A 23,328-nucleotide genomic window follows, 5' to 3' on the forward strand; every position below is an offset into this window, starting at 1 on the left:
TGTTAACGGGGTGTTCGTTGGCATCAAAAAATATTGACTGCAAACGGAATATTTCCTTCCTTCTTTTTATTCTTTGTTGCTTTGATATCTGCCTTACCTCCGATGATTGCTTAAGACTGCTTGCCTTCTGTGATAGACACCAGTTAGTGGAAAGCCCTTCAACTGTTTCGCATTACACAACTGTCTAAGATGTTCGTGGTCTTAAATTTCACAGTGTTCGTTATTGGATTCGTTGCGTGGATCATTGACCTCATTCTCTTGAGTCATTGGATCATCACTCATGTCTTCTTCTCTGCAAGCGAAGTTAAGCCACCACCCCCTGATGGACCACAGGATGAACCACCCGCCAACGTCGTACCTCCGTTCGTGACCCAACTTACCACAACAACGCGAGTATTCAAGTCCGATTTGTATCCATTTCTGCCCTCAAAAACTCCGACTGACACATTGCCCGACCCACTCAACAACGACGATCTCCCCGACGCCGAGAAATGGCTTTTGCTCGAAAAGTCTAAGTGGCTAGCTTCCGAGTATCCCCAGCAAGTATCAGAGCTTGTCGCTCGAATCATCAAAGGGCGAAAAGGCGAGCCAATTCCTAATGCTGTCTGTCTCGGAATCGGAGGCCTTGAAGGTTCGGTGCAGAGAGAAATGCAGCAATTCATGATATATTCGCAGATTCTGGCTCAACTTGGCGCCGCATATCCGGAGCTCTTGAACAACATTGTGATCCAAGATCCGAAGATGATTCCAGCTATGAGAGCTCTCTTCGAAAATCATGGGTGTAGAGTTGTCGAGCACCCGGAAGCATTTGAGTTGGTACAAGCCAACACGTTCTTCTACACAGCATTCGTTCTTTTCCATCATCTTGCAGAACATCTGAAAGATCGACCCACAGCAGAAATTGGAATGTACCTAACCAACCCAATGGAAGTTTGTAAGTTGGCTACACTTCTCTCTTTTGACCAGACTTTGACACTAATGTCGAAAAGGGGATCTCGATCCGCCATTCTGGCAGAGCACACACGCTGGGTTATTTGATGAGACCAAGCATAACCATGAAGACTTGCCTTGCGACAGACCTGATGGGAAACAATATACTGATGTTGGCCCCACGGCAGGGCTGTCGAGTTTTGAGGTCTGGTGGAGGAAGCAGCCCAAACCCACTGAGGAAGCGCCACTCAATATTGTCGCTCCTGGAGAAACAGTTTAGCAAAGTTTAATTTGTAGGGGTATAAGTTTGCTTACTATGAGCGAGAGGAAGATCCTATAACATTTAGATATGGTGCCGCACAGAGAGATACGCATTTTAGTTATAATTTTTTGGGTTGTGGAAAAAATCAAACAGCGAAAGTGGACAGAGAGGTAACCATAAGATTTGTCATTTAATCCTAGTTTGAGACGAAGCCGACGTTCCATATTCTTGTCATACAGTCTTAAATTATCTAGTAATTCCTTTTATGGCAGTTGGTAAATTGTGGGATCGAAGTGAAGTACCGTCATCTGCTCAGAGAAGTAAATTGTAATATGATAGTTTCCTACGGAGTACTTTGCTCGCTCTTTTCATTCAATCATAACATTCTGTTCCAGAACAAAAAACACGACGAGCGATTCTTGAACCATTGCTCTAATAACTGACATGACGGTTTCTTAGAATAGAAGTGGATGTCGATTCTCAGACGTTCGAAGAAGATGAGTATGGGCTTAGAGAGGAGCGGTATGGTATGTGCGCGCAACTGCGTAGTGCCCATACTTGGGGTTTTCTCATGACCCCACGCTCAGTGCAGTTTCGGAACAGCTCTTCCTTCCTCAAAGCTATTTCATATCGTGCGCGCAATTCTCGTACTACTTGAGATGCTCTGCTGTAATCTCTCATGGGATATTCGAATCACTATCTCGATTTCTCGATCGGCCATACAGTCCAATCTGTTGCGCATGAGAGAATTTTTATCCTGTTGCCTTGAGCTCCAGCAGCTACGGCCGCGTACGGGTAACGAGGTAAATGATCTTCTAGGAATACGAGGTGGAGAAACAACCATTGACATGAAAATGCAGTCCAATCTCACAAAGGAGCAGGCCGAACATGTCTTTTCTGAGTACGGACCGAAGTTCTCGAGGAGCTTGACGGTTAGGGACAAGGCAGTGCTGTCTTGACGTCTGTTTATGATGCTGACGATCTGAGATCAAGCATCAGTGCCCAGAAGCTACTCATTTAGGCCAATCTCAACACGTCAAGGACACAGGCCGCCAAGTATGAGATTGTCGACTGCGGCCAGTTCAGGGGCAGTGCATGGTCATGTGATCATCCCGTATTTCAACGTGCTAAGGAATCCTTCAAGGCAACAGCTTTACCGGACTTCTGTTTGGATACTGGAATAACCTTATCTGGTCATTAACCGGATGTGGAAGACACCGGGTTTGTTGTTGTCCTTTGGGAGGGTGGTAACGGCCTCACTGCCATCCCTCACATCCTGCACGCAGTTGCAGCCTCGACCTGGCTGAATCTACCAATATACAGTACTGAATATTCGCATTCGTTCCTTGGAAGTTGAAATTCTTATGAGATTCTCTGCACTTGCCTCATTGGATTTGGCATCGCTTAGAAGCACAAGTTCGTATCAAGCACAGCCTCTCTGTACACTTTGGAGCGCAATAAACATGCGGAAAAACAGAGAATCTCACTTGCCGATCATCTGCTAGCCTTGCTACGCCAATCATTGACATCAAATGTGGGCTTTGCTTGCAGCATGCGGGCAGTCACTCCCGTGACACTCAATCTTGCTTCGATACGCACCTTACAAGTAGTATCATTGGCCCTGCATCGCTTAGAGATTTGGATAGCTAGACGACTGGATCCGAATCGCAGTCTAATACTCGATAAACGCTGAACAGGGGGCATTTACTTTGGTGGCTCAGTTCGTGCTGTTCTTATGAGGTAGTGAGTGTGTCAACACCATACGACTTTCGCAACCAAGATTTACCACATCCGAGATTGAAAGCGGCCGACAGTCAACGCATCCCTATGAATGTCCCTCTTTGAAGTCTGGACAACAAGATATCGACTTTGGTTCCGTTCAATATTGGCCTGGACAACTGGCGATCGAGATTCACCAGCTCCCCTCGAAAAGTTCTATTGCCGTCAACAGTGTCTTGCGAGACAAATCCTTCCACAACAGGCGCTCTACCCTGCGATTCGCCATACAAGATATTGTTCTAGACCCAATTCATAATCGTGTCTCGATAAGTCATTGCCATGATCCTTTAAAGCACTCGAAAGTCTCAACAGTATAATGGCGACAGCAACTCAACCACGATTCAAGAGGATCTACCTCCAGACGACCGCCCTAATCTACAAGAACCTTCTACTATTTCTTAAGGCCCCAATTGCAACACTCCTTCGAGCTTTAGTCTTCCCTCTGGCTGTGGCCCTCATATTCAGCTTCCTGATTCACATTGACTCCACTTCCTCAAGCACAGATTCCAGCAAATATGGTATTGCGACGTCCGCGACTCCACTTGCAGACTTAGCAGATGCTATAAGCAGTACATCGTCCAACAAGCTTGTTTTCATACGCAATGGCATCTCCAACGACAGTATTGGCTCGATTGTCCAAGGTCTTTCACAGCAGCCAGGAATGCATGCGGCCGAGATATACAACGTGGACGATCCCAATGATCTCTTTGATCTGTGCAAACAGTCACTTCAAGGATCCAGTGATTGCTACGCCGCAGTATTGTTTCTGTCTTTCAACGAGACGAATGTTGAATACAGTATCGTTTTAGATAGCAGCATCACTGACTCTTATGGTTACGGAGACTATCGCACAGATGACTCCGTCCTTGCCAACCGTGTACTTCCTCTTCAATGGGCTATCGATGCGCAAATTGGGAACTTCTCCGTCACATCGAAACCATTCCTTCAGCCGTTTAGCGGCAGCTTTGGTCCCAACAGCTATATTCAGCAAGAAAATCCAACGACAGACGCTAATGGCGCATATTGGCTTTCCCTGGTGGCCCAGTTCATTGCGCCGATCTTCATATTGATCTTGATTGGAGTGGTCTATCATCTGGCGACACTTGTTGCCACAGAGCGAGAAACCGAAATGTCTGAGCTTATGTCGGCGCAAGGAGTCACCCCAACCTCGAGAATCATATCGACCTACCTCTCATTCTATCTGGTCTACTTTCCAGGATTCCTGGCATGTTCAGTTATCATGACCCAGATTCTTTTCAAGAAGACATCCGATATTCTGTTTCTGTTCATTACATTACTCGCCGGCGCCTCGACCATAACTTCGGCACACTTTGTGGCGTCCTTCTTCAGCAAGGCCCAGCTCGCTGGCCTATATACATCCACACTGTTCTTCGCGTTGGCATTGGTCACCCTGGCTGCTTCGCTCGCAAATCCTCAACCGACTGGCCAAATAATTGGTCTCTCTCTTGTATTCCCTCCCATCACCTGGGCGAACTTCATTGGAGATGTCGCTTTGAGAGAGTTCAACTTGAAAGCATTCTCATTGGCACCTGAACCATTCGTAACAGACGGCTTCGATCCTCCTTATCGGCTACAAAAGATGAACGGGTACCTGTACATTATTTTCTTGCTCTTACAGATCGTGTGTTACTCTGCTGGCACCTACGCTGTTGAACGAGGTTTATGGGGCGTCAACAGGAACTTTGATCGAATCGGTGCGGATAGTGATGTTGCTCTTCGATGCACTGGTCTCACGAAGACTTATTATGGTAAGCGACAATGGTATTGGCCGTTCTCGAAGAAGGGTGCAACAGTTGTGGCTATTAATGACTTGAATCTCGAAGTCAAGAAAGGCTCAGTCACTTTCCTATTAGGCCCAAATGGTGGAGGCAAGAGTACTAGCTTGAAAGCGATTGCTGGAATGATTAACATGGATTCTGGCTCACGTCTAGAGCTCAATGAAGCTGGCCTAGTCTTTGGCATCTGTCCACAACAGAATGTATGCATGGACCTCTCCCTTCTAGGATTTTTACTAATGTTTACAGGTCTTTTGGGATACTCTGACAGTGAACGAACATATAAAGATATGGAGAAAGCTCAAGACAGCAGCTTTCGTCACTGATCAAGCAGATGACGACGATGTCATTGCTGAATGTGACTTGATCGAGAAGACACAGGCTCAGGCGAAGACACTGAGCGGTGGACAAATGAGGAAGCTCCAACTTGCAATTGCTTTTGTCGGTTCATCGAAGGTGTGCTGTATCGACGAGGCCTCTTCTGGGCTGGATCCGCTCTCACGTCGGAACATCTGGAACATTGTGCAAAAGGGACGTTCTCGACGGACCATCTTGATGACAACACATTTCTTGGACGAAGTAGGATTTGGTGTTCCGATAACGAGACTTCAAAGCTAACGTTGCATTAGGCAGATGTCCTTTCCGACCATATTGCGATCGTGTACAAGGGAAAGCTAGTCTGCGAAGGGCCTGGAACTTCATTGAAAGCTCGTTTCGGAGACAACTATATCATACGCAGCGATTCCGGAACCGAAGACGATAACCTTGTTTGGAGAACTACCAATTCGGCCGAAGCCACGAGAAAGATCTTGGAACTCGAAGCTTTATCAGCAGAGGATACATACAATGTCGTATTTCCGACTCTGGAACAAGTGTTTTTGAAGGTTACATCGGAATCAAACACTGCTATACACGACGTGGGCGGTGATGGTATGGTCGGTGAACAAGAGACTGATACGGTCATCGATGAGAAGATTGAGGCCTTAGAAGAACAACGTGCTCAAAATATCGATCTAGACGTGGGACATTCCATCGGGGTAGCAAGACAAGTCTTCACACTGTTCAAGAAGCGACACGTCCTACTCCGTCAAAAGGCCGGATGGATTTCCTATGGGATCAACTTGATCATTCCTATCATCATAGCCTCAGCTTTGGTCAAGTTTCATTACGGCTTCAAATCATTACAAACTTGCCAGACGAACGAGCTTCTTCTCCGCAATGGCACCCAAAGCGAAAAGACTTATGGCGAATCACCATCCCTATTCGCGCCATTAGCAGCTTACAATGGGCCAGAACTATATCTCTATGACAGTACGCCAACGGCATATCTTGGTCCACAGTCCGAATTCGTGGGAACCGCACAAGATGCTCTATACTTAGCATCACTCGCAAACCTTAAGATATATAGTTCTGGTAACACCTGCAGCAATGAGAGCTGTTTGGCTACAGAATTAGTAGCGACTCGGCAATTGGTCAATAATACAGCTGATATGATCTTTGGAATCACAAACTCCTCAGGCTACGGTTATGATGGATTTGGTATTTATGCTCCGTCTCCCGAATCTGCCATACTATTCTATTCGACAGAAAACTACGATTCGGCAATCGAGGTTGGAATGGATGCTTTCGGTTTCATTACAAACAGGATCAGCAACTCCTCCACTGACACCGGAAAAGCCAGAATCTCATCAGCTACACTTCGGACAATGGTACATGCTGAGAACAATGTTTCCTTGCTTTCGTTGCCGATCTCGGCTTTGATTGCTCTTGCTTTCATTGCCGCAACAAGTATTTCTGTCATTTATCCCACGTTCGAGAGGATCAATCAAGTTCGAGCTCTTCACTACTGCAATGGAGTATCACCGTTTGCTCTATGGACTGGGTATCTCCTCTTCGATATGCAGTTCATCCTTGTAGAGTCGATCTTTGTTTGGGGACTTCTATATGCAGGTCCTCTGGCTCGGTTGTATTATGAGTCTAATTATATCCTAGGAGTCTTCATCCTGTTCGGTATTGCAACTTATCTTGGCAACTATCTTTTGTCCCTATTTGTCAAGAAGGCAGCTTTTGCAATCGCCGCTGGACTCCACGTTCTTCTGTTTGTTCTGTATTTGGTGGCTTATGTCATGAACCAGTCCTTTGGCAACGGCTCAATGCTGTATTCAACGTACTCGAACATCCAATATGGCCTTGGACTCTCATCACCTGCCGCAAACTTACTCAGAGGATTGTTCGTTGCTACTAACAGCTTCGAGATTCTCTGTGGGAAGTATGGTGATGCAGATGTATCAAATCCGTTCGCATATGTTCGATACGGATCAGTCTACGCCAATCTTCTGATCCAAATCGCCTTCTTGATTGCGGTGCTCTACATCTACGAATATGGCAGTGCAGACTGGATTCGCCGAAATATCATCCATCGTGGAGTTCCTCCACGTCTACACTATGTTGTTGATGCAGTTGGCTCCACTCGTGCAGAACCTCCGCGAAGCCCACATCAGCACGAAAAGAACCTCGGCGCATTTCAAAGACCCCCCACCGGACCTATTCTCGACGTCTCTAGCATCACGAAGTACTTTGGCAAGGTGTTTGCCGTGGAGAACGTTTCTTTCGACATTGCTGCTAACCAGACTCTGGCTCTTCTTGGTGGAAATGGTGCAGGTGAGTTTTAGTTTTCTTCGATTTCTCACGAGTTCCATCTTTGGGATCTGTCCCAGAATCGAAAACCTCGAAGGGCTTCCATTTTCAAATGGCTGCTGGAATTCAATGTGCTAACTGGTTGAACAGGAAAAACAACAGTAATTAACATGATCCGTGGCGAGTTGGTGCCCAATTTTGGCGACATCTCTCTCGATGGAGTCTCCGTTCTCAAGAATCCTCACAAAGCTCGATTACATATGGGTGTTTGCCCACAAGACGATGCTGTCGACAACCTCACTGTCCGTCAGACGCTCAATTTCTACGCTACGGTCAAAGGTCTTAAGAACGTCTCGGGAAACGTTGATCGAGTTTTGGCTGCACTCAACATCACTATCTACGAGCATGTTTCCGTGAAAGGACTTAGTGGTGGAACTCGTCGCAAGCTTTCTGTTGCTATTGCTCTACTAGGTAAGCCCGCAACATTCCTGGTATACCATTTGATTATATTTTTCTTCGAGGACTTACATTGATGATTGCAGGCAATCCCCGTGTCCTTCTCCTCGACGAGCCTTCCACCGGTCAAGACGCTGGCGCCAAGCGGATCCTGTGGAAAGCACTGCAGTCAATCTCGGCCAATCGTGCTATCCTGCTGACCACCCACTCCATGGAGGAGGCAGAAGCACTCGCCACCAATGTCGCGATCATGGGAACGAAGATGCTGGCCACCGGCACATTGTCCTCTCTCCAGACAGTCTATGGAGGTTCTTTCAGTGTCCGAGCTGTTCGTGCTGGCGGAATTGACAGAGACCAAGCAATGTCACTAATCAAAGCCGACTTCGACGATATTATTGGTTACATTGACAGTCATGGCCAAATCAGCTTCAGACTTCCACACAACAAGAGGATGTTGGGCAAAATGATGGAGAAGATGGAGAAACTGAAGGGAGATGTTGGTGATGAGCGGGCTGGTTCTTCGGGTATGAAGGTCATTGACGAGTATACGATTACTGGACCAACTCTTGAGGAGGTCTTCATGAATGTTGCTCGTGAGGCTGGACATTCTGGTATTGTTTAGCTATGAGAAGTTGTACTTAATGTTGAGATAGTTGCTATTGAAAGTAGATGAACTCCAAAGCCAAGTATCCTTCTCTTAACAAACCTCCTGAATAAGATTTTGGCTTTGATTTTATAGTGGAGAAATACGGATCTCTGAACTAGAAGTCGTAGTTCTGACAGGAGTTGTAATGTAAAACAAAAAGGGATGTTTTATCACGTTACAGTAGGACATCTGATAAGGCTGCTTCAGGGGTTCGCTTCACTATCGAATAAGCACTAAGATGGCGGGGCACCTTCCTAATCGACAATAACCTCAGGCTGCAAGATAAACAATTCCTCGATACCAACCCCCAAGATTGTTGCCTCTTTGTTTATACCCAAGAATTATTGTACATATACACACATAAGAGCTTCGCTGCCATTTTGCACCTCCATACCATCAAACCAGCCTCTGCAATGGACACCAAGACAGGGAGCAGCTCCTCCACCGACGCGACGATGCCACCCTCCGAATTCACGCTCTTCCCCCAACTACCCCTCGAACTCCGCCTCAAAGTCTGGGGATTCGCCCTCACGGAACCTCGAATCGTAAAGATATCCTGCAAAAAAGGCTTCACCGACATTGGACGCCGCATCACCGAATACTTCATCTGCCACAATCCCACGCACCCGATTCTACACGTCAACCAAGAAGCGCGATTTGAAGGCCTCACGACCTATTCCTACGTCCCATTCTTCCAGACCACGAGCTCGGATCGCTATACATACATTAATTTCGATTACGACATCATCCGCTGCCCAGCGTCGGTCTTAGAGTACCTTGGGCCGGCAGAAATCAAGGCGATGCGGAAGATGGTGCTGGAAGTGGGGGACGCAGCATATTTTGGGCACTTTCATATGGATACCATTGTGCGAATGAAGAATTTGGAGGAATTGGAATTGCTGTCGGAGCACGGTTTGGTTTATGGTTGGGATAAGAATCGAGATGTGCTGGTCGAGAGATTGACGAACGATTTTCAGGGCGCGAGGTTTGAGGATCCGGGGTGGAGGTGTCCGAGGGTGAGCATTGTGAATATCAAGACCGGTGGGGTTGCGGGTGTTATTGAGGGGGGTCCTTTGCTAGAGGGTTGGAAGATTGGGTGAGTGATTTGCTTATGCATTTGGTGGGATAATGGCTAACAAGCATCAGGGACGATTATCCTGAGGATTTGGTCTGATCCTCGAATATCGGAACATTTCCTTCTCATCATTTTTTGAGTCTCGATTGGGCCTTTTCATTATGATACCGATGAGGGGTAGATGGCGCTAACGATTTGCCCTTCTACGTACTCGAAATTCATAATCCTTCGGAGAAGATTTGTGATGGAGTACTCAACATTGTGTACAGGCTCATTCCTTTTACATAGAAGTTCTTCTTGCTTATAGATTAAGAAGGTAAATGGGTTGTCATGCAGAGTTTTGCAGATTGTCATTTCTAGGAAATCGAGCAAGCACTTGCCGAACCATAGACTATAATTTGTTGGAATCACGATTCCCTTATCCATTGTCAAGCAAAGCAGTGTAACATTCGCAGGTTTCTGTACATAGGATCTGGTGACTGGATTACTGTTCTTTCAGTCCTCTCTTGCTGAATTCAGATATCGCTCATGCATGTGCCGCATTAGGATAACGCTTAAATCTGCCACGATTGGCGACACAACTTTCTATCATCCCATTCTGTGCGACAAACGAGTTTCAAATCTTTTCATTTTTGCTGCTCCTTCGCGTTGTCAAATTACTGGTCAAATCACGAGCGGGCTAGAGTGTAGTGCTGACAAGGTTCCGCGGTGAGGGATTCAGCTGTCCAAAAGTCTGCTATGCTTTTAAACTCCCCGAAGTCCCTGCAACAGCCGTATATCCGTAATTTCCTAACCTTCATCATACTCATCTACATTTAATCATAATCATATAACTCATTCCGCCCCAAGGATATTGCGTCAAGGGGCACGACCTCGCAAACTTTTCACTTCCATCCATAGAGCTTGGCCTGCACTGTCACATGCACTTCTCAACCACAAAAAGCGCTCCAGCTCCATCGAAAGCTCGTTCCAAGTCGATATTTTCATCGCAGATGATACAGTCGAAAGATTTTGTGCATACCAAGATCGATCATTGCTCCCAGCTGCTGTAATTCCACCAAGAGCGAGTATCCAAACCAGTGCCTTCGACGAATATCGCCAGTGGGGATCAGCCCTCGATTTCTCCAATACAGTCCGCAACGTGCTCGCAAGTTGGTGGAAAATTCCAGTCAGGGCAGGCAGCGGAAAGGTGACAGCAGCGCTATATATCAAGGTTGCAAGACGAATGGATTCGTATATGCTGGTACTTCTTATCTCTCCCGACACCAATTCTTCTCCGAACGGCAAAGACAGCAGTTGATGCTGCACAGCATTTCGTCTATCTATATATTGTGCGAGGTCGACTATGGGTTTCGTTCCTTGACAGTGGCAGTCGATCATCACAGTCAAGTTAACAATAGCCCCAATCGCGCTCAAAAATTGGTCTGTTATCGCACTCGGCACTAACTCCTGGAAGCCTTCTCCTAGTCTTTTTAATGGCACTTTAAGGATCTCCGGTATGTATATGTCATCCACAGTCAAGGTTCTGTTCAGTAAAGGCCAGTGGGGTTTCTTCAGACTTTGTGTTGCTCCAAGGATATCCGAACTTTTGTAAGTCAGCCAGGACGATTGGATGGCACTAGTTGAAAGGATGCTCACAAAGACAGAACCTCAGCCAAACCTTCGAGTTCGATCTTCTCCAGTCCTCCTCGGCGAGCCACCAAGGTTCGCATAGCAGTTGTATGTGCAGCAAGATGTGTTATGCTTCCATAAACATCAAGCCACTGGGTATTCGCCAACGGAGAATTGAAAGGCGATCGCACTTTATCCTCTACCGCGTTATTCGCCACAGTCTCCACCTCATTCGCAGACAAAGTCAAAATCGCCAGTATGATATCATCTATAGGAATATTCTCAGGGTGCTTCAACTCATCTTTCAGCAATCGCACCGTTTGCACTTTGTGGTATAGTCGAACCGGATTGTCGAGACTTAGTCGAGGACTGCGAAGAACATCTAAGTGAACTTGCGCACCGAACAGCATAGCATGCATCACTATCGGTCTCTCGTTCGTTTTCTCGAGCCATGCTGCACCGAGACTAGTTATTGTTCCACTATCTCCTTGGGGTCGAAGTCCGTGCCAGAGAACTGTAAGTGCTGCAAGAGACTCAGTTAGACGTGTAACCGAAGGTGCGGGGTTAAAACTCACAGTGGTCCAGCAGCTCTGGTGCATGTGAAGTATTGTTGACGTCCACAGGGTACACTCGGAACGGATCCACACGGCCTGCTCCAAGCCACGACCTTGGGCTAGTGTACGCAGAAGAAACTTGCAAGTTTCCCTGGGTCAAGGGTGCGGTCTGGACCATCTGTATCGGCTTCACCTCACTTGACCCCTCTTCCCCGCTACTACTATCACTACTCGAACTCGAAGGCGACCCAACAAACCAAGATATATCGGAGTATGTGACCTGCGACGGTCGAACTGTTGGTACCGAAGAGGCTGGAGGATCTCGCGAGACTGGCAGTTCGCTCTTGACTATGGCAGACGGCTCCGAGACTATCGCATTGGTCGTGTCCAGCTTTTTCTTCCCCTTCCCACTACTCTCTCCCTCTTCCCGCTGCGACTTCTGCCTTCGACGAAAACTCTTCATAGCCGTAGAACGAACGACTTTCTGGTTCCGCTCCCTCTCAGCCGCCGAAGCAGCATTCATATTAACAAACTCCAAGTTGAATTTCTTCCTACCCTTCCTCCCCTCATCTTTATCTGCCCCATCGTCTGCCATTCTCTCTCACGGCCTTACTTGCTTCTGTGTCGCATATCGCAGTCGTGTCGCTTCGAAAGAGGACATGTACGTAACATCTGCAGTCAAAGTCATATCTCGAAATCATAATTGGCGCCTGCGCGCTTCTGGTTCTGATTTCGGCATAAGAAGGCACAGGTCCGGGCGGCCGTTCGTTTTCTTTTTGTCAGCTTACTTGTACAGGCTTTGAGTGGTATTCGGCACTGATGCGGGGATCCCTGGCACGGGCATTTCCTTATGCGGAGCTGTTATCCGGACTGGTCAATCTTGACGATTTTGTTGGCTTATTAATAGATCTGGTATGCGAGGTATGGCAGTTTGAGGTTACTGATGCATCTCTTTTATGTACGAACGGAGTAAGATCTTACTATTCATATGCGCTTATATCCACGTAGAATAGTCGCTCTAAGAGTGATCAAGAGATCTTTCTTTGAACTCTCATTCACACACACCAGCAACAAGTGAGGTACGAGACTGGGAAGAGGGACATTTCGGACCATCCATGTACCGAAGCCACCGAGAATCATGTCCCGGGATCAGCAAATCGGCACCAATATCGGATTGCGCAACCGAGTCTTCACAACGTAAGCCCATCTGCGAACAACAGCAGTAGCGGTGAACCAGAACGAATTATTGAAAGATAGAGACTCTTGATAATCCCAGAGATAACGATGAAGGCATTCTGTGACAACTGAATTTAATGGAATGAGGAAGTAATATTAGTTACGTGATAGCAGGAGCAATTAAGGGATAGCGGTAGCCGAGTGTCAAGTCGAATTCGCAGTTCGTGAATCTGTAGCCGTTAAGACCATCATCGGCCTCACAGTCATGGTCATGGATATTCACGGGAGTATTGTGCTGGGATAGCACTGTCGAGTAACAGAAAGGGAAAGTCGACTAATTTCTCCACGGGCTAATTTCCTGCGGCCAGAAACACGACCATGTGCTCAGATTTAAGATCGAGCATCAAGGATCTAAGATCACAACACGTTCCGACTCTCATCTCGCCCACAGGATGACCTTGGTATGCACGAAAACAACAGCAACCAGAGTCCAGACGGATCCTCCTCCTGGTCTTCTACACTGCCCATTCTTTCCTCTATGCCACAAACACCTGCACTCTCCTGCATCAACAGCAGTCCCGTCCACCATGCGCTCATTACTCTCATAGCATGCAAAGACAGCATCCATCTCGTCCATCCATTATGGGCTGATGTGATAATAGCTGGATCTCTCCAGATCTATCGATGCAAGAATATGACACTCGACATTCCTGGCTCGAGATCAGTAATCAGTGGCGAATGAGAGGTTGGTATGCTACCACTTCAGAGATCTTTGAGATCTTGTGCAGATTCAGGCATCTGGATATTTAGCTTTGGTTGGCAGCTGATGCTTTTGCATAGAAATGACCACGGATTCTGATTTCGGCGGGTTGGACGAAGGTTGTCGTTGAGCTCGACGGAGTTCTATTACGAGCGACTGGTCACTATATTGAAGATCGCTACTACTTCTGGAGAATGCGATTTCCACACAAGACCATTGTCTTGAGAATTCCCAGCGGCAAGTTGCGAGGGGGTGGTTGATGGAAGGAAATCTCCACGATGGTCTAGACCCGGAGGACCCTTTGAAAAACAGAGAATGTGTATTATGTCCAACAGAGTCTAGAATCTCACAGTATTTCATGAAGAAGAAGTCGAAAGTGCCACTACGCGGGAATGGCTTCAAGCCTCACCCATGCAGAAGATCGATTTATGCCACCTCAACCGATTAAACTTGCTCACAACATCGTCACCTGTGCAGGAAGGCAGACTTTCCCGGTAGCCAAAACGGCGCAGCTGAAGGAGCATCTGGAACAACGTGTCCAAACAGAAGTGGTCCCTTCCCCGCCGTGGCTCATGCGTTCATTGCTGTGCAGGTGCATTTCCTCAAGGTTGATACAGAAGTCAGCCATACCATGGTTGTACGTCGGTGGTGATCCCGGGTCTTGTTGAAATTTGGCGAATCTGGCTTGAAAGGGCGAAGTTAAGAGGTACAAAATGGCGGTCGAGGGCTCGTTCCACTAATTCTCAGGATACACTGCGTCGTGAATATGTCGTGCTTGTGCTTCCCTCGGGATCAACCGAGAGGGAGGCGTGAAATTCAACACACGGTTTCAACGTGCCTATGAAGAATGTGTGACCATGCCAATTTAAGGTATTACACCTTGTAGAACTTGCGGTCTAGAAGCACTTAAGCCTCTCTTAGTTGTTGGGCAGTACTGTTACATAATGTGATACCTGAATCTCCGCTGAGATCGCTTTTGATGTTACACCACACCGCTTTAACGTTGGAATGCATGTGTGCGACGCCAGGTTGACAGAAAACAGAGAGATGATAGAATTAGAGACATGAATTTCCTTACTTCTAAGTATATGTAGAAAGCGGGGAAAGCTTAAACATGCTTATTAATAATACATAAATACAAGCTCAAGAATACTCGTGGTGTGCATGTGCATTTGTTCAAGCTTTTTGTGTAGCGTAACACGAGTTCAGATCTCGATGAGCCATGCACGTTGGGTCTATTACAGTGGGCCTCAGAGTCTTTTTCTCCGCTTCCCCGTCGCAAAACGTGGAGATCGTATAACCTCGGCGGAAGATATGGAGGCGATTCCAACCGGAGCAAGTTCCACCTTCCCGGGCAGAAATAAAGTTTAGGTATCTTGGCTACGGTTTGGCAGCGTCAGGCATACTCTCCTTCTCAACAAAAAGAAGTCGAGCGGCTCGAGTAGCAAGGGGGGTGGGGAAAAGAATCAAGAAAGATCTCGATGCAGGAGTTGCCCCCGCATTGTGTGCACGCAAATTCGAAGATAATTGTGGTAGCTTTGTAATACGCGATACGGGCATAGCAACTAACACGGGAAAATAAGACATTCATTCGACCCCTTACATCCCTATCACTGAAGTATGTATGTCCACTCACGAGTAATAAGCGAGCCCCTTGCTTACACACAAGTTAATCGGGAGACGACCGCGGTTAGCGCGAAACGTCTGGTAGACAAAAGAACTCGTATCAGATCACGAAAATGATGAAGATACTTGAGTGTGCAACCGAAGCTGCCGGCCGCATGTTTTCCTTTCCACAGCTAATCTATCTGGAATCATTGGAACCAACATTCCAAAGGCTGCAGATGTTTTCAGCCGGTTTCCAACATCTGTCCCGTGTCCCGAACATCATGCCAACCCGTCTGCTGGGACCGACAGGAAATCGCGGCACAAAGTCCAAACCCAAAATAAACTGCCGTTTGATACCGTAAGCGCCCGAACAGACCGTTGCGGTCTCTTCAGGCGCTAGTGCAGAAATGTTACTCTGCTCACTGGGCGTAGCACGCGCCCACCACCCAAGCTCTGCGGAGTACGATCCCCAACATCCTACAACTGCGGTACCACCTTCCCATTCCCTGTTGACTCCGTCGACCCGGCCCAAACGCATGAATAGCCGATATCACAGAGCTGTGATTGATGGAACGGCCCCCAGACGCCAGTCCCGTGATCGTACGCTCATGCGGGCGCTGCTGTAAAAGCAATCTGTATGGCTTAAATACGAGTCGTCTCCGACGGCGTGGGATCCAACTGGACTTCGAGATGAAAACCAACTCCATGGCCCAATACTCCAGCGACCCACTCCAAAAATGATAAATGATATTGATTATTAATTGTCGGGGAAACGGTGACTCCCCCGAATTTTCTCACTGCAGAAACGAGGAATGGAAGTGTTGATCTGTGATATTCTGCACTCGTCGAAGGACATGAGCTCCGGAAGCAAGAATTTCATTCCTAAGTTGTGTTGAATGTTGCTAATATCAGCTGACCCTGCTCACAAGGTGGCAAGGAGACAGGATGTTCTGTTGGTATGATCTATCAAAGTTCCCATGTTGGTTATCCCTATGTACCTAGTTCTTTAATCAAGGACCTACAAAAGAAAACCAGCCTTCCTACAGTCGAACCAGTAGGCTCGATAAGGTAATTTTTAGCTTATTTGCATCTATTGGCTGCATGATGCAAGCCAAGTTGAACCCTGCGTCCTGTAGCTCCTGTGGATGAGACACCGTCGGAAAAGAATTGTGACACGCTATTCCTTCAGCAACATGACCGGGATCGAATCGTCGATTCAATCAACTACGGGTAGGGGGCCAGTGATGGTGGCTTATTCTCGATCGGTTCCGCCGCTGTGGTCCAGCCTTGTCTCCAGCTAAGGTTAGCTGAGAAAAGGGTGTGGACTGCTTAAGGCCCATTCCAGCCGAATGGTTCACTTCACCACCTTTTTTCCGTTGGATTTGCTCCGGCCCAATGCCTAGAATGCCCCATAGTAGGACGGCTTACTGGAGTCCCCACGTATTGGGATGGGTGCAGGAGTTGTTATAACTGTTGGGCAAAGCCCACGGCTCATGGAGAAGTCATTGCTCCTATATCTTCCCGTTCACATATCCACTCAGCCCTCCATCAACCAACATTGTGTTGTTGTCTTATTCTACTCCGATTCTCTTCATCACGGCTTACTTCTACTTGTGCACCATTACACGACTTCCAACTTGTCACTTGCACCAGTCAAGATACTTCCGAATAGCTGGTCGTACTTGACACTAGCTAAGGATCATCGTCGAGATGCACATCGAGAAATCTCACTCTAGACAAACGCTCGACATCAAGTTGTCTTACAGAGCCATCAATATGGCTGCCACACGGAACCGCATGGACATCGTTGCCATGCTGAACCCCACTGGCGAGGATCTTGAAATGCCTCACGTGGAAGTGGAAGTAACGACTATCTCCTATGACTCCATCCACCCGAAGCCGATGCCAGTCGAGATCGGAGGCTGCTACGTACAACCATATCCTACACCAAGAAACAGTCCTGTGCAACAGCATAGCACTCCCTCTTCAATTTTCTATAACGCTCCTCAGCTTGGTCCTCTCCCTTCCGTAAACCACTTGCTTGGCTACCCATCTCCACCTCCTTCGTCAGAAGCCTGTCTCCCGTCGAAGACATACCCGCCAGCACAGACATCAAACGGGTTTGTTAAGCCTTATGTTCATGCAAGACATGTTGAACAGTATTACACCGCCACATCGTGTCCGGAATACGACTCCTACTCGTCTGTAAAAAGACACTCTTGCTCAGCAAGTCATCGCTCACCTCATCACCACAGTCGTCGATCCACTCGGCGAGAGCGCGACTCTCTCCGTCGTGCTTCTCGTACGCCACCTCCAACACCCGTCCCAGCATATGTCGAAGCACGCAAGCAGCTACTCGTACTTGCACAAGTCCAAGCTTCCCCCAAGAAAGGACCTTCGCATAGCAACGAAGCCTACAGACTCATCCACGTCCACTGGACTCGTTACTGCAAGGTCGACATGAAGGCCGGTTGGCACGCCATCGAACATAACTTCAAAATCATGTTCCCTAATGAACGAGAGGACTGTACACCAGGTGGACTGAGCAGTCGATACTATCGCGACAACTTCATCCCCAGGCTTGATCTGCACGGCAATGTGATATACAAGGATGGCAAGCCACTGATGATGGACATGAAAGTCAGGGGGAAGGATATGGGAGAGTGCAAAGGCTGTCCGTGGACCTTTGTTGAGAGACATCCATGGTGGGCGTTGAAGTATGATTGGGTGCTTCAAGAGCACAAGATTGAGGCGGCGAAGATCATCGCTGACATTGAGAAGAGACGTCCGGGCCAGTACAGCCGTAAGTATAATCTCGAGTTGTGTGTCACTGCAAACTAGTACAACAACTAACTGTTCACAGGAAAACAACAATACGTTCTTGCTATCCGCGAGGTGGAAAGCAAAAGAGAGGCAGCGAGAGAATCGAAACGGAACGGCACGTTCTCTGAACCATTGCTTGACGATGAAGAGTTCGAATCCATCCCTTCTCCCACCGAAGAGGAGATTAAGGAGATCGAAGACGATGAGCGTTACGTGGAGAATCTGTACAAAGAAGCTTCTCAACAAGAGTTTGTCTACTAGATTCTTACATGCGACAAGAGATGGACATCTCGCCGGCAGGTCAAAATGGAGTACTGGTGTCAATGAAAAGCTGGTACGGGCCTTCGTCGTCTTGGAGTGGTATAACGTGGTTGATGATACCCATTTGTATATGTTAGCGTGTCGATTTACATTGGGTAATGAGGTTCTATTGCTTGGACCATAGTGTGTGTGGTATTGTAACGGCTGTCATATTGTTTTGGTTACATTTATGAGTTGGTTTACTTGGGTTCTGTTCACATATCAGGTAGTTTGCAAGTTAAATGGGATGGTTCAAGTCAACAAATATCACGTCGCCATATGATGATGTAGTTCTCAGATGCCTGACATTCAGTGAAGTCTTTCAATCATAGGTCAACTTTTGTGAAGTACGGGAATCGCATACACACGGCTTTGAGCCAGAAAGTTAGTTGGACAATGCGCAGATTCCGATCAGCTGGGAAAAGACACCACTGAAACACAGTTTCACCATGAAGGCATTCCTTAGAGCCTCCCGCTGGAAGCCGGCGTTGCATTCCGTACTCCTCGATCTAGGCTCGCCATATCTATCCGTCCTCATGCATGTCTTGCAAGATTGATAAAGGCATGTGTTGTGGTCTGATGTTTCTTCTCTGGAGATGCTTTTCATTCCTGTAATTTCCACAAGTATATTTTCCCGTCACTGCTTGTGGAATTTCATCTACTGCCAGATGCTTGCCCTTACCCTCTTTTAGTTTAGCAGAAGTCGGAGGAGGAGCACATTCGTCTTAGTGTAAACAGTCAGAACTTCATACACATAGCTTTTCTGCCAGACCACATATCTATTGTACCCTGTTCATACCGATTTGTATCGACATTCTTTCCAATATTCCACGGAACTATGGTAGCTTCGTGGGACTTTTTCCTTAGAATGTTTAAAGAAGTGAACAAAATTGAATAATTTGCAGTAAGCTCACTGCACATATTCTACTGCGGCTCTATATTAGACTGCAGTGGAGTAGTGGGTTAGTGGTGTAGAGTGAGTGCAATAAGACATGAGGGTCAGAGGGAGTGCCGCAAGGATTCAAAGACTATTCAAATCTTAAATTTGAGTGCGAAATACTATGATAAAAGGTTTTATTCTTTAAAAGTAAGCTTAAAAATCCCATAAAACCACACTGACTCCATGGAATATGGTTTCAATGAATGAAGTGCAATAGATCAAATTTGCCCCGCCTCAGTATCTTATGCCTCGCCAAAGCCGATTGGAGATATTGCCATCGATTGCAAAGAGAAAGGGCTATTCCCGAACTTCAAACGGGACACTTCATTGTGCTAGATGTTAAATGGCGCTGCAAGCTGAAAAGCTTAGATATCGGTATTGTTTTGTATCTTGCTCTGTATCATGCGAATTCTAGTGGAGCATGAGTATATCATGACGCGGATCCAAGACCAATTGACACCTCAAATCGCGATACTAGTATCTGTGCTTGTGGAGATAAGCTTTCTTTCTTAGTCCTAACACATGAGTAGTAAGCAAATAGAGGGAAGCTTTCATTCGGGCAGAGACTGTAGAAGGGCTTCGAGGCGCTTTTGACAATGGAAACTTTCCGTACATTCTGTGGTACTTTCGAAGACGATAGTGCTCACCTGGTCTTGCACGAATGGTGTAAGTGATCAGGTCTGGTGCAATGAACATCATGAAGACTAGTGGTAAACGAAAGAGAAGTCGGATCTCTGAGTAAATAACCGGAAACGTTCAACAGAGCGTCTAATGGGCAGCAACTTATCTCCTGTTGGCCCTACATCGAGATCTGTTGCTTTGTATTTATATCTGAATTCGAAAGCTGTCCCGGCTCAGCCGGTGGTGAGGCTCCAAACCATGCTTGGTTCCAATGTTTGATCGTTGGGTATTATGAAAGGCGTAATGATCTCTACGAAAAACTCAAGTAATCAATGTAAAATAGTGAAAAGGAATTTGCGTACGATAGTTCATCATAAATGACTTTAGACACGATTCAAGGAACCATAATAGGACTTTCAGAATCAACCCCTTAATGACACGTGACATTGAGCACAAATAGGTAGACGACAAACGACTAGCTTCTTGCGAACTCCCTTGCAAACAACCTACATTGTAATCATAAAGCTATATGTATTCATTAATAAACTTGCCTAATATAACTTTGATACCAAAGGAAAGATGTTGTCGAGTCCTGCTATTCCAATTCCCATAATCCCGGCATAAGATAAATCAGAACTTCAATAACTACTAAGATAGAAAGACAAACAAACTTGCAAACGTGGAAACAAACATAGACAAAGTCCTAAGCGTCGTAGAAAAATCCCCAGCTTGCTCATACCAGAAAGATCTCCTCGATAGCAACGCCTCTTGCTTTCAATAGCTCCGGTGTAAACCTTGGATCGAAATCAGTCTTTTCTCCGGTTTCCACGTTCTCGAACCATTGCCATGTCACGTCTTTAAGTTTTTTCGCTTCTTCTTTTCGTGGCCTCTCCCAAGGTCCATACCTGTACTCCCAGCCTGGCGGAAGAGGCATGCGGGGATCTTGTTGAGTACGTATGGCTCTATTTTCGAACATCTGCATATCTCCACCCATAATCTCCATCCTTACATTCCAACCAGAGGGGAGAGGTCCCAACAGCACTTCAGCAAACATGATTCCAGGAACATAGCAAGGTCCAACAACTCGGAAGTAAGTCTCTCCCATAGGCTCTTCTGGTCGTAGAACTAGAGGAAAATCACAACCTAGAACGACAGCCACACAATCTCCTACTTTCACAGATGCAGGACCCAGACCAAAAAGCCCTTCAGCCGTTACGAAGAAGTGTCGCGATTTGTAAGCACGCCGGATGGATCCTATCACCACCTCGCTAGCGTCCGTGCCACTTAGAAATGCCTTAATTTCCTCTGAGGTTGGCAAATTCTCTTGCATTGAAGCTCCCTTCTCCCGGACATAGCCACCCACGATCATTTCGCTGAACAAAGCCTCCACATCTGACTCCGCATCCGCAGAATCGCCTCTTGACAGTAGTTGCATCCATGAACAGCACAGTTCGCGAAGTTCGACGTCTGTTTTGGGTACATTCGTGATGGACTGACTGACGTCATTCAATTTTCCGACCAGGACTCCTTGAACACCAAGAACGTTCCCGTCAATAAGCCTCGCAAACGCAGCAGAGTCACACGCTGTTCTTGGAGAAGGAAAGTTGTCGACGGCGTCGCTGTTACAAGTCCAATCTGGGACCCAAGATGGAAGCTGCAGTTTGACACCCATGGGACGGGCTTCGGCCGACATGCAGCAGCACAGGAATGCAACGCTATCGAATTGAGATAACCATGCTTTTGCAAACCTGATGTACACTTCCTCGACTTCCAGAGAATAATCAGGGACAATAATCGTGGCATACTCAAGATCCAGGAGGCTACGTATCGCGAATAATCGATCTCGCTGGTCACTGCAAAGTAACCTTCCTGTGGATCCTAGTGCCTGGAATATGGTGAGACTAGTAGGATTGCGACCAAAGGTCATGAACCACCAAAGATGCTCTAGCAAAGTCAACATATTCAGATCTTGAATACCTTGGTCTAGGCGCGTCGAAACCACACTGAGCCACTGGAGCGCGGAAGCGAAGATCTTCCAATCCAGAGAATGCTTTCCAATCAAGAGACTCGCTTTCTGGGCTAGAACAATTTCCTGGAACACCCACAGCCTAGCAAACCATTCTCTGCAGAGTACATCCTTAATTGCTAACCAGCAGCCTGTGTAAGATATCAAAGCTTCAGTATTTCGGGAAAGAGTGGCCGGCCAGCTTCCTATCCTATACTCTATCGTCCTCTCTACCTCATGACAAATAATCCCTTCTCCAATTCGACTCAAGGTCTGCAGCGCAAGATTGCTATCGTTACTACTCGGGCCCAACCAGACGATAACTTCGTGGGCATTCTTATATATCGAGCCCATTTCGAGGACTTCAGAACTTCGCTCGTCCATGTCATTTTGGTTGATGCAAATGGCATCTTTCCACAACACTCTTGCCTTAGATGGAAGTCGCAAGTGCTGTAAAGCAACGAAGAGATTTTCGGCAATCCCCAAAGAGGCTGTGCCTTGGTGGTTTGCGGTGATTTTTTTCGACTTGAATCGGTTGAGGACTTTTGCCAGTTTATGCACGGGTTGACGAGTAGGGGCAGCCTTCGAGACGTGAATAACTCGCGTTCTATCTGGGCAGCCCCAGACGTAAGACAATGCTTCGTATACTGGCTCTGTGGAAAGTTCAGCATGAAAAAGCTCGATCTGAATGTCCGTCCCAGGTAGACCAGGCTGCAGCCTGATCAGTCGAATTTCTTTATGGCCCGGTGGCAATGGCGTATATTGAAATTCCTCCATGAGATATGACGATGCGCAACGCAAGAGACAATTGCAAAGCTGCTTAACGTTCGATAAAGTGGAGATAATAAATTGCTAAATGTGAAGGAGGAGATGAAGGACAAGGTTCGCAGAAGACCATATAAGCGCCAGCATCGTGCTTTACTCTGAACGTCGGTTAGGTGCCCAATGAGAGAATCCCCCATAAGCAGCAACGTTGTAATGCATAAAGCCCTTTGGCCAATAGCAGACAATCTAACTCAGCTGCCGGCATTCGATCATGGGGGCCTTCCCCTCGCGGCTCTTCTGGAATTCCAGAGCTTGCGGATGTCTATCCTCAGATATTGCATAAGATTGAATAGCAGATTTCGACTGGAGGTTCAATATGGTAGACAAACGCATACTAAGTAGAAGCAATCTAAAACCACTTCGATTATGCGACCAAATCCGGCTTTATTTTTTGCTACTCTATAAATATCAAATACCAAAAAAAAATACATGAGAAACGCATGAATCCTCTAAATTTGTATTCGTTGTAAATTTTAAAACATAGCAACAAAATAGCACCAGAAATGGCTCACTGAGAGTGTGAC

General features: G+C 46.8%; 6 protein-coding genes across 6 annotated transcripts; 4 read left to right on the forward strand and 2 right to left on the reverse strand.

Annotated features, from left to right (window-relative positions):
• Positions 1 to 189: 189 nt before the first annotated feature.
• On the forward strand, positions 190 to 1,297 carry LY89DRAFT_773985 (uncharacterized protein; the record flags this gene model as incomplete). Its single annotated transcript, XM_018221954.1, has 2 exons — positions 190 to 934; positions 990 to 1,297. The coding sequence occupies 2 exons, from the start codon at positions 190 to 192 to the stop codon at positions 1,208 to 1,210; spliced, it is 966 nt and encodes a 321-aa protein (XP_018073864.1). The 3' UTR covers positions 1,211 to 1,297.
• Positions 1,298 to 4,087: 2,790 nt separating this feature from the next.
• LY89DRAFT_613196 (P-loop containing nucleoside triphosphate hydrolase protein) lies at positions 4,088 to 8,518 on the forward strand. The gene is made up of 5 exons (XM_018210654.1): positions 4,088 to 4,970; positions 5,017 to 5,346; positions 5,397 to 7,428; positions 7,555 to 7,875; positions 7,947 to 8,518. The coding sequence occupies exons 1-5, from the start codon at positions 4,101 to 4,103 to the stop codon at positions 8,480 to 8,482; spliced, it is 4,089 nt and encodes a 1,362-aa protein (XP_018073865.1). The 5' UTR covers positions 4,088 to 4,100; the 3' UTR covers positions 8,483 to 8,518.
• A 293-nt stretch (positions 8,519 to 8,811) lies between these two features.
• On the forward strand, positions 8,812 to 10,109 carry LY89DRAFT_780436 (uncharacterized protein). Its single transcript, XM_018222380.1, has 2 exons — positions 8,812 to 9,602; positions 9,653 to 10,109. The coding sequence occupies exons 1-2, from the start codon at positions 8,920 to 8,922 to the stop codon at positions 9,678 to 9,680; spliced, it is 711 nt and encodes a 236-aa protein (XP_018073866.1). The 5' UTR covers positions 8,812 to 8,919; the 3' UTR covers positions 9,681 to 10,109.
• An 81-nt stretch (positions 10,110 to 10,190) lies between these two features.
• LY89DRAFT_780437 (uncharacterized protein) lies at positions 10,191 to 12,743 on the reverse strand. Its single transcript, XM_018222381.1, has 3 exons — positions 11,768 to 12,743; positions 11,220 to 11,715; positions 10,191 to 11,166 (listed from the first exon to the last, which is right to left on the reverse strand). The coding sequence occupies exons 1-3, from the start codon at positions 12,339 to 12,341 to the stop codon at positions 10,440 to 10,442; spliced, it is 1,797 nt and encodes a 598-aa protein (XP_018073867.1). The 5' UTR covers positions 12,342 to 12,743; the 3' UTR covers positions 10,191 to 10,439.
• A 4,323-nt stretch (positions 12,744 to 17,066) lies between these two features.
• On the forward strand, positions 17,067 to 18,374 carry LY89DRAFT_780438 (uncharacterized protein; the record flags this gene model as incomplete). Its single annotated transcript, XM_018222382.1, has 3 exons — positions 17,067 to 17,491; positions 17,546 to 18,093; positions 18,154 to 18,374. 3 exons carry the CDS (start codon positions 17,067 to 17,069, stop codon positions 18,372 to 18,374), a joined length of 1,194 nt encoding a protein of 397 aa, XP_018073868.1.
• Positions 18,375 to 20,207: 1,833 nt separating this feature from the next.
• LY89DRAFT_667459 (HET-domain-containing protein) lies at positions 20,208 to 22,756 on the reverse strand (the record flags this gene model as incomplete). Its single annotated transcript, XM_018212978.1, has 3 exons — positions 20,208 to 20,284; positions 20,337 to 20,499; positions 20,714 to 22,756. 3 exons carry the CDS (start codon positions 22,754 to 22,756, stop codon positions 20,208 to 20,210), a joined length of 2,283 nt encoding a protein of 760 aa, XP_018073869.1.
• Positions 22,757 to 23,328: the final 572 nt, after the last annotated feature.

This window comes from Mollisia scopiformis (genome assembly GCF_001500285.1).
Source record: "Mollisia scopiformis unplaced genomic scaffold LY89scaffold_8, whole genome shotgun sequence".
Lineage (NCBI taxonomy): Eukaryota > Fungi > Ascomycota > Leotiomycetes > Helotiales > Mollisiaceae > Mollisia > Mollisia scopiformis.